This window comes from Austrofundulus limnaeus, unplaced genomic scaffold (genome assembly GCF_001266775.1).
Source record: "Austrofundulus limnaeus strain Quisiro unplaced genomic scaffold, Austrofundulus_limnaeus-1.0 Scaffold172, whole genome shotgun sequence".
NCBI lineage: Eukaryota > Metazoa > Chordata > Actinopteri > Cyprinodontiformes > Rivulidae > Austrofundulus > Austrofundulus limnaeus.
In genome coordinates this window covers 339,274-350,421 of record NW_013952574.1, presented here as the reverse complement: position 1 = coordinate 350,421, position 11,148 = coordinate 339,274, and the positions used below count along the sequence as shown (strand labels likewise).

Sequence of the window (11,148 nt, the reverse complement as noted above, 5' to 3'; positions counted from 1 at the left end):
TATATATATTAATCAAGTCCAGAACCTCTACAGCATTTGTGTCCTTGTGATACTGATGTACTCCAGAGCAGTTCATAATGTTGTCACTAACTATTGTCCTCACCAGGAGCGAAACGCTGAGGATGCCATCGAGGCGCTGAAGGAGTACGAGCCTGAGATGGGGAAAGTGTACCGGCAGGACAGAAAAACTGTGCAGAGGATCAAGGCCAGAGACATCGTCCCGGGGGACATCGTGGAGGTGGCTGGTAGGTCTCCTTATCATCTCCTCTCCTCTTCTGTTCTGTTTAAAGCACTTTTTATCTCACAAAACCAACATTACAACATGAGGAGGAAGAGGTGAAACACAGCTTTCTCTGCACATCCAGTAAACAAATACTCAGTTTAGTTCAGGTTAGCAAGAGATAAAACCTAAACTGTTTATCCACAGCCTCTCTCTTTCTTCTTGAAGATAAGAAGCTGTCTTTGTTTTCACATGATACGACATATAGTATAGACCTCTAATAAGACCTTCTCTGGGCTGACCGCACACATCCAGGTAGAGTTTAGCTCAAAACTCTCCATCCCAAAGAGCCACTGCAGAGGTGACTCACCCTGTGAGAGTGGAGTATTTTGAGATGTTCCTATTAACCCATTGTCTCTAAGGGGGTGAGTGCAAACTCTATTAAGACCTGCTTGTGTGTGTGTGTGGTGGCGGCGGGGGGGCACGTTTTTCCTACACCGTGGGAACCAATTTCCAGAAAAAGGCAGCCTGGTCGGAACCAAAGCCCGTGGGGGGTTGGATTTAGGRCCAAGGTGTGAATTGAGTTTAGGTTAGTTTTAGGGTCAGGTAGGTACTTGTGAGGTTAATTTTAGGGTAAATGGTCAGGGTTAGGATATAAAATTACCAYAAAATGAATGGAAGTCAATCCACGGTCCCCACAGGGATATAAAAGCAAACCTGTGTGTGTGCAGTAAGCTGGAGATCAGTGTGGTGGAAAGCACCTCCTGCATCCTCCCTATGTTTCCCATCATCATGTTGAGTTCTTTCTGATGAGGTGTAGTCAGCGTATTCTGCAGCTGAACTCCTCAGCATGTGAAGCTTTGATTTAAAAAATAAATAAATAATAAAATACAGTTTCCCTAGTTTCCCTATCAGCTTATCAGTATGTCTGCAGAGGAATGAATGAATGAAACTGCAGTGCTGAGGAATGCAGGAGTCCTTAAAGCACGAGCTTTATCTTGATACTCAGTTTGACCTTAAGCCACAGAAGTGATGCTTAGATTTTCTGCACATAGTGGTAGGTTTTATTTTTAGCTGCCACGGACCGTTTCGATTCTGGAATGCTGTATTTATAGAGGCACTGACAGTCGTGAAAATGACAGCTGTCTGGTCCCACACCGTGTGTGCCCCTACCTTCCTAATCAGGGAACATTGCTTCAGCAGGACTTTAGCGTTCACCTTGACAAGGACAGAGACAGCAGAAAGGTACAGTTTAACCTCTGTTAGTTTTAGTGCTCTAATTAACTTTCAATGAGAGTGCGAAGCGAGTTAGAAGAATATTTGGCTTGAGTTGGGAAAGAAAACCCTGTAAAACCCTTAGATGAAAGCAGCAGAGTGCCTCTCTGTCAGCAGCATGAGGCTTGGTTGTAAAAAGCCCCCCCCACCTGCCCTCCCCCCCCAGCAGGCAGCAAAACTGGACGTTTTATCCTGCAGTCAGGACGAGCTCATCAGTTCTCCATGCTTAATAAATCTCCCACGTATCGTTCACAGTGCCTCCTGTCAGGCTTCCTCTTCATGAGGAATATTTTCCCCGAGCTTCAAAGGGACTGTGCCATGTGGAGGAGTGTGATGACGCAGACGCTGGCTGGCCGGCTGCTGCCGAGCGCAGAGAGGAGCCCTCTGAGGCTGCCTGGTCTGTGACAAGTGCCAGCAGTCAGATCTGTGTCGGGGGGTTTAAAGGGCCTGTGACATGCCTATCCTTCAAATATAAAAAGTCGAAGAAAATACTTTCATATTCAGGAAAATAGTCATAGTACACATGATTTAACCCATTTTTTTCACATAACTGGCATATTTTCCTTTGAACTTGGCTCAGCTGAAGTGAAACAGGAAGTGACAACAAAGGGGAACTCTTTAAGAAAGAAAACTTTGTTTATTAAAACAATATTTTTTAACCCTTACTCTTCTTCATCTCTCTCTTAAAGGGACTAAAATTATCTAAACTGTTCATCTCAGTAGTGTGAAGTAGCATTTGCAATATGTTATCGGTGTTATCTTTCCAAAAGTGCAATCACATTTATCACAAAAATTTGATGTCACAGGCACTTTAACCGTGCTTTTTACTCATGCCAGATCACTTCACAGGTTCACAGCCACAAAATGTGCTGCACTTTTAATCCATTGTGATATATTTATCAGACTTTAAACAACAAAATATGTTTGCTCCAATAATTATATTCAGATAAGTTATTTTAGTGCCTCGTTTTGCCAGACTTAATAAATATAATTTATGTATTAACTCCTGTGTGCTGTCAGTTTACTGTTTTGACGTTAACGTTCTCTGAGCTCAGTGGGTTTGTCCTCTCCTGTCGTGTTGGGGAGTCTGGTGGTTATTGGGGGGGGGGGGGGGGGGGGGGGGGGGGGGTCGAGGGGAGGATCTCCCATCTGCTCCTATTGTGCTGGAGACAGAGTGAGATGACCTTAAAGGGAAGCACTTTGCTGATAAACGTCCCACCCCACCACGCTGCGTGTACTTCTACTGTACCCAGCAGCAGGATTCCAGACCCCGGGGACAGTGTGTGGCATTGACTGTGGTCTGGCAAGCCTCTGCTGTCACTGAGCAACAGTCTTTTGGCAGCAGTTCCTGGCTTTTCAGCAGGTCCAAGAGAAACGGTCTCATTTAGCCAAGAAAGGAGGAGAGGCTTTCGTACGYGCTGACCTGTTGTACAAACCAAACAGTGGCATCAAATCCCATAACCCATGAGGGTTTATTTACACTAGAACAGTTTCTGGAGAAACGGTGAGGAATGCCAGCTGCCAAAAATTCCTACATCATTTTGTAAAAAATCTAAGCTTCTAAAAGGAAGAAAGAAATGTTGCTATATGAACTTTATAAGAAATAAAAAAAGACCCAAGATCATAGAAATGTTAAAACTTATTATGACAATGGCTCATTATGATTACTGTTTTTTATTTTTTGTTTTTTTTACCGTGTCCTGTCCGGCAATGTGAAACTCAGAACTGATGTCTGAGTGTCCAAATGAAGCCCAACAGTTTTACGTTCACAAGTGCAGCATAAAGACATTTCACCATGATGCTCCACTTGTTATATATTTATTATTAATCCCTTTTGTGATTAATTTATAACAAACACCGAGATGGAAAAGGTAAAACAAAGAAGAGAAAAGGGAGGAAAGYGAAAAAAAGAGATAGCAAAGGAGACAAGAAGATATGAGAGAGATGCATAAAGAAAACACAAGACAACACATTTGAAGTCTGCCTCCACACCTGCAACAAGAGAGAAACAAACCATGGTAACCACACGTGTGTGTGTCACTCCCTGACAAGTTAACAAGGCAGACAGGGTGGCAAACTCATCTAAAAACAGTGGCAGTGTAAAAACTAWAAGTTGGAACTTAAAAGTTCTTGAACTGTGAGCAGTAGTAGACTCTGAAGGTCACACTTGTGAATTTTTATGTTCCTTGCAGTGTTTTATGTAGAAGATATGATAAATTAAATGATCCAACTCTGTGGTTACTTCCAGTTTGGAAGAGAATATTTTCAGCTAAAAGTTAGCTGAATTTGTGCACACTTGGATGTGCACTAATAAAAAACCTGAGGTTAGTCAGATATCTGTGGAAAAATCTGCAAAAATCACAACAAACAACATTTTAGCAATATCAAAACTCCAGTTCAGACTAATAAAATCCAACTTTCTGGCACATTTTGGTGTATAATTTGAATAAAAAATTTAACAGATTAATAATAAGGCTACTTCAATGCTTTTGTCTTGGCATCTGTAATTATGCCCATATCTGAAAWATGAATGTAAAGTACTTTCTGTTACAGCTGCAGTCTTTGACTGATGGAGCTTCTTGGTTTACAGACTCTTGGCTCAACAAGTCTTCAGCCTTGTTAACTCTGTCTTGTGCTGACTGCTGGGAATCCATGGAATGCTGTCTCGTTACAAATGAGCCATTGAAATGTGGATCTGAAGCCCAGGAGCGCTTCTGTGAGGAGTCATAACTGAGAGTGTTGAACTTGAGACGTGTGGTGAACATGCCCTTCTGACCTGCTGTTATCAGGTTAAACTGATCAGCCCTGTCTTCATGTTGACACTTTATCTCCTGTAACTAGTTTGTAGAACTTTGTTGATGTAGAATAACTTGGAGTGGTGTAATAGCAGACTTGAGAAGTGTTGTGGTTGATTCCATGAGATCAGTGMTATGTTTACTATATGTRATTAAAGGTGTGCACCTTTATTACTAGRGCTGTGTATTGGCAAGAATTTGGCGATACGATGCATATCATGACAGAGGGGTCACGATACGATATATCGCGATACTGTAAACAAGGCGATATATTGCGATATTTTTGTCCAAAAATTCTATTAAATAAAAACCTCTTACCGAAAAAAAAGAAAAACCAAAATTCATTGTCTCAGAAAATTGTAATATTACAGAGACATGCTTTTGATACATTTAGCTGTGTTCTGCTTTGTATGTGTTTTATTTTATTTGTTTCATATTTCTAATTTAATCCATGTTTTCAATTGTTAGACTAAATTTACCAATAAATAGTTTGAAAATATATTTTTTGAAGATTTTAGTTTTTAATATTAGTTTACAATTTGGTCACCCAACACTTAACAATAGBCTTTATGTTGTCATAAAGTTCAGTAAACAGATGATATGAAGCTGCTGCACAGAGTTTCTGGGATCAGCTGACCTGCATCCAGAACCTGATTGGTATAACTGTGGGTCGAACAGCAGGGCAGGTCCTGAAGAAAACCAGTTAAGAAATGGAGAAGCTAAACGAGTTAAACTGTTTTTGAAGCAAACACAGCAGGATAAAGTATATGGACTTTGATGTGATCATCAGCCGGACATTGAGAGCAACAGACAGAGTTTTATGTCACGGAGGGAGTACCGAGCTCAAGACGCTAGATGCATGCGCCATATATATGCCTGCCTGCCTTCCGCACAAGACACTTAATTTGTCTTAAAATACAGACATTGTGACAAATAAGTAACTGTTTGTAACCTYACCTCAGCTTAGAAGGCAGAGGGTGTCAGCCTTTTCTGCTCAGATTCAGCTATCGGAGCATGAAGCTAATGTTTACTTACAATGCTAATGCTCTCTTACTCTCTGGCGCTCAAGAGGTAGAGGAACCAAATGGCTGGCTCACTGCTACCAACTAGTGGTCAGAGGCTGAACTACAACATAAAAATGAAYGGCTGGCAGGAAAGTTGACATTTTAAACCTTAATAAAAAATCGATACAGGGCTTTAGAATATTGATACAGTATCGGGACATGAAATATCGCGATATTTCAGTGTATYGATATTTTCTTACACCCCTATTTATTACCATTTAGCTATTTTTGTTTATCATTCCTCCTGCAGCTTTATAAAAACACATCAAAACGTGAGTTTATTGGGAACAGGGTGCTGACGTTTGTGAACAGAATATTGTGTTGCATAGAAAATTATCAAAAAAAACAACGTTTTGCATACACAGCAGTGGGGTTTTGGTGAAATGAGTGAGAAAACTCAGCCATCTCTGAAGACTCTCAGGCAGCTCATTCTTCACTGAATCYAGAAAGCTCTTCAAACAAGAAGCTAAAGGTCTGTTACTAACGAGAGACTCAGTCTGTTTGCGTCTATTAAAACGTCTAATATTTACAGCGGGGGGAGGGGTACCGGAGTCTTCAAAGCAAACTTGTTCCCACGTTTCTCCACTTCTTACAGTTTATATCTTCTGTCAGATCAGATTATTATCAATTATTTTTGGGCTTTACAGAGGAACGCTGACATACAGATTCTAGTTTTAATGCAGCTTTACTAATAACCAGTTAATTCTGGCTTGACCTCTATTTTTTGCGCTGGAATATATTTTTTTGTTACTGTAGCGACTAAAACTATCGTGCTACCTAGAGACTGTCTGCTTAAGTTTCAAAACAAARACAGCAGAAACGGTCTGAAGAAGACAAGGCAGAGGTGGATCGTAGGTGGGAACTGACTCTACAAGTTAGCTGACATGTTTACACTTGTTGCAGGGTTTTTTGTTTTTTAGCTGGATGTCAAACCGTTCAGTGGTTAAATATTTMTTTGTTATCCAGCCAACTGTTAACTAAACATCAGTCCTCTGCTGACATTGTCACAAGTGGAAACAAAAGACTGGAGTCTTGAATATTTGGCTAGTCACAGCAGTAGTTACAAAAGTAAACAACACATTAGTAGAAACAGTTTTTTTTTTGTTTCTCATAGCTTCACTTGTCTAGTGTATAACACACTAGAGGAAAATCTATTTCAAAGGGAGAAGAAGCAGTGAAAGGTTTATCACCTGTTTGTGAGGACTGAGTATTTGTTTACTGGATTTACATGTATGTAAAAAGCAGCTGGCGAGTTTGTTTTTTAGTTTAAGATGTGTTGAAAAGCTGCAAGATGCCTGTTCCCTGCAGTGAAATGGTGTTGTGAGCATGAACGGGGAGGTCAGTGTTTTGTTCAGCTGCCATCAGCACATGTAGCCTCCTGGCTGGCTCRAACACTGGCTGCTCTCTGACACCCAGCAGCTGCAGGTGCCAGTCAAAGCTGGCAGCTCTGCCTCACCTGCTATTTAAAGGGCTGCTTAAAAGGCACCTTTGGGAGTCATTTTGGGTGCAATGTGTCACCAGGTGTGAGCTCATTGTACTGTAAAATGTCTGACTCCTGGACTGTAAGACACGTCGGCAAATACAGCTTTAAAGGGGAAAAAAATAAGTCCAAAGCGTTCGTGCCTGAGATGAAGTTTGGACTGCGCCCAAAGAGGATGTTGACGTAGAAGGACGAAGGATATACACGTTTCATCAAAGCGGGATTAAAGTGACACTTGGGACGGTTCCAGCTTTTAACAGCATCTTTAAAAAGGASCGGGACCCTTTTTGTACGGGATCTAAAGCGAGAGCTGTCGTTACTGTCCCTCTGCTCCTGCCTCTTGGCTCAACTGAGACGCTGTTTATCTTTGAAAGGAAAGACAGAACAGGAAGTGTATTTGTGAGCTTTGTGGCTTCCTGGAGAAATTCTCTGTTCTTGTTAAAAACATTTAATAGGCTCTAATACAAAAATAAATCTATTAAATGGAAAAACTGTACTAAATTTGCCACTTAAAATGTGACCCATCATATCGAAAAGAGGATTGAGTCAAATTTGGTCAAAATGACCTCATTAAATTTTCAAATTCCTGGATTTAAAAGCTACATTTTGACACCTGGAACATTCTGATATCTTAAGTAGATCCAGAGATATGATATAATTTGTCTTGTTGGTCACAATGATACATTACTGCTTGGTCTAAATCCTAATTTTATGTACATTTATTGAGTAATTTTTGCTGTCAATTAGGGCTGCCACAATTAGTTGACTAGTCACGATTAAATCGACTATTAAAATAGTCGATATAATTGTTAATACTGTATAATCGTTATTATAGTTAAAATAGTCAATGTATATATATATTTTATTTATTTATTTATTTATTTATTTATTTATTTATTTATTTATTTAGTTAGTTAGTTAGTTATTGCTTTGTTTTTCTCTCCAAACTGCTTTGACACCTTCCACTGCCACATCTGCCTTTCTGTCCTTGACACACATGCACAGTAGTGGTAACTGGGGTAGGCTGTGGACGTCACAAGACATTATACAGACAGGCTCTGGTATCATGGCTACCTGACAACGGAGCTCAAAAGTGTGAGATCATTTTAAGAAAATGAAAGAGAAACCTGTGTAATATCTGCAGAGCAAAACTTGCCTTCCACAGCAATTATTTTTAGTTAGCATATAGCTAAAATCTAACGATGGTTATGTAATGGCAGCTGCATTCTGGTGTGATAAGCTCTATGTTTTATATTCAATTAACGTATGATCTGATTAGTCGACTACCGTAATCGAAAAAAATAATCAGTGATTAGTCGACAATAATAATGATTTGTGGCAGCCCTACTGTCAATATAAAGAGGAAAACTCAAATAGTATTTGTATATTAAGATTTCCCAGTTGTAAAAAGAAACAAAAACATTGCTAGCTCACAGGGAAAAATGCTAAATTTTAAGGCGTTTATCCTCAAAATCAAGTTTTTTGTTGCTACTATTCAAAAAAATACTTCAGAAAATTTTTTTAAGATTATATTTCAGACACTTCATTTAAATGATACATTGATAAGGCATTAATTCATTATATTTTAACAAAATGCTATTTTTGCACACGTTTAAATCAAAACTGTAAAGCAAATGTAGGATAAGCTGACAGATGGTYAGTCTGGATTTCCTCTAAGATGAGAATGTGACATGCTCTGTGCCGTACAACAAACATCTCATGAACCAGTTGGATTTTAATAAAACTAAAGAGGAATCCTCGGACATACATCTGCAACTGATCAGCTTATAGAGTCAGCATCATTCAAGATGGCTGCATCAGCTGCACAACCTTAGCAAAGCAGAATAGCTAYAACTTAGTTGATCTTCCAGATATTGAGCTAAAATTTGGTTTGATAATAGGTTTGAGTCACTCCAACACGTACTCCGAGCTCTGACACGTATCACACAATCATTATGTAAATCTTTGGCATACAAGGTGGTGGGTGGTTTGCAGTCCTTCAAAGAAAACAGGGTCTGTATGTAGGATATACACTCAGAAGTGTGCCGTAACCTGAGCCATTTCCCCAGTTTTCAGCTGCTTTATGTACCATTAGAAGGCTGAATTGGGTCATAGCAATTCCAGTGGACCCAAATTGGCCTTTTCCTTTGAGACAGGCTGTTTATGGCTCACAAGTCCTTCACTTCCTCTCCTTTTTCTCCTTCAGTTCTTCTTTTCCCTGACAGTGATTGCAGTTGTTTGGCTGCAGCGTGGCACAACAGCCATAATGAGCTGCGCTTCATCATTTCAGTTTACTGTAATGCTGAGTTACTGCCTAGAAAAAACAGTCTTCTCGTCTGTTTAATCTTCATTTGGCCAGCACAGACACACTCACCACCGTTTACATAACAATAAGTGGACTTTTTGAGGAACAGACATCCAGTGTCAGTGGATGCTAGTCATTGGGTGCAAAGTACAACTTCTTGAACATCAAATATAGTGTGATGGATTCAGCATGAACAGTCCCTCCCACACAGGAAATGTTTGTCTTCTTCCTTCTCTTGTTTGTTTTCTCTAATCGTGGGTGTGTTTGGTTGTAGTTGGAGACAAAGTGCCTGCTGACATCCGCATCTGTTCAATCAAATCAACAACTCTGAGAGTGGACCAGTCCATCCTGACAGGTGAGACTCTGCAAACTCCTTAATCCAATGACTCTCTCCTGTCGACACACAGTTATTTTTAAATACAAAATCAGTTTTACCTGTGTTAACAGGAAACAATGTAAAGGTTATAAATACTGACTGGGAAAATGTAGATTTTAGTTTATTACCATGTATCTGTTATTTTTTTAATGATTATTGGACATTTTGATAACACTTTATTTGAAGGGGTGTGCATAAAACTGACATGACAGTGTCATAAACATGAACATGAAGGAGGCTTCTTGAATGTTTATGACTGCTGTCATTAAGTGTGATTTGATCAWTTATGACATGTTTAATGCAAAGTTGACATTGTTTAAAATATCTTGGTTATGGCAACTTTACCAAGAAATCCTATGATGTGATACAATCACATGACGCTTTAAATACAATAAAAGAGTATCTCTTGACATTTCCACATCAGTCTGTAGAAAAATACTGTATGTGTTGTTCAAAATGGTATGTCCGAATAAACAGGAATTCACTGGATTTTTCCTTAAAACTTTATCTCAATCTTCTGACTCCAATCAGGTTCACAGTACAGCACACAGCAGGCCTCAGTCAGACCTTGGGCTGAACCAAAACACAACACAGAAGCCCTGCTCTGAACAGAAACTCTGCAAAACACTGACAATTTCTCTCTACTATATTTATGAATTGAGCTTATAATGTACATCTCTTCCTGGTTACACCTCTGGAGGTGTTACCTTTTACATCAGAACATAACTCATTTTTGTTTAGGCTAAAATAAAACACATGATAAGACACATCAACTCTTTGTCTGCTGTAACTTAAAGGCTGAAATGATCAGAAAGTATAAAATACAATACTGCGTCTAATATTCAGTTAATCAATCACAAAATTTCCTTCAAGTCAGAGACTGATATGACAAAAATGACATTTAAAACAGTGTCAACTTGTCATAATTCACCAAATGTCACTTAATGACAGCAGTCATAAACATTCATGAAGCCTCCTTCATGTTCAGGACAGGTTCAGGTCAGTCTTATGTACAAATAAATCTTCAAATAAAGGGTTTGAATGCCATCGCARCCTCTCTCTTCATTTGCACTTTTAGCTTGAAAGCACCTTAAACTGCAGTAATTATCCTGCGATAGCCCACTTTCTATTTAGACTGAAGGCTTCTTTGTGTCACAMACAAGATACTTACATCACATGGTCCTCACACACGCGCATCAACGTGAGCAGAACTGGAAAGGTCAGAGGTCAGTTGGCTGGCTCAGCTCCTTTGTGAATGAAGAGAAAACCAGTAAAAACTTAAGTTACTAGTTATTATTTGACAGCAGTTTTTGACCACAGCTGGTATGAAAGATTTTAAAGAGGTGAGTATTTTTTGCTGACAGGCCTGAGTATGAATTCARTCATTCTTGTAAATGTTATGTGACAGTTGGCTGTGTAACGTGTACCTGTCTGTTGAATCATTTAACCTGATGTCCTGTGTTGTCCTTCCAGGTGAGTCTGTCTCTGTCATCAAACACACCGACCCCGTCCCCGACCCTCGGGCTGTCAATCAAGACAAGAAGAACATGCTCTTTTCTGTAAGAGAAAATATGCACATTTCCTACAAYTTGCATGCTACTTTATATTTCTTTTTTAATATTTATTTATTATT

At 39.4% G+C, this 11,148-nt stretch overlaps 1 protein-coding gene across 1 annotated transcript in view; it reads left to right on the top strand.

The window, feature by feature from the left end:
* LOC106523969 (sarcoplasmic/endoplasmic reticulum calcium ATPase 2) overlaps nucleotides 1-11,148 on the top strand; it is a 20,374-nt gene that overhangs the window by 7,694 nt on the left and 1,532 nt on the right. Inside the window, exons 5-7 of the mRNA XM_014017560.1 lie at nucleotides 107-245; nucleotides 9,414-9,494; nucleotides 10,989-11,074. Of these exons, the coding sequence (XP_013873014.1) occupies nucleotides 107-245; nucleotides 9,414-9,494; nucleotides 10,989-11,074 (306 nt within the window). The remainder of the gene's footprint in view (nucleotides 1-106; nucleotides 246-9,413; nucleotides 9,495-10,988; nucleotides 11,075-11,148) is intronic.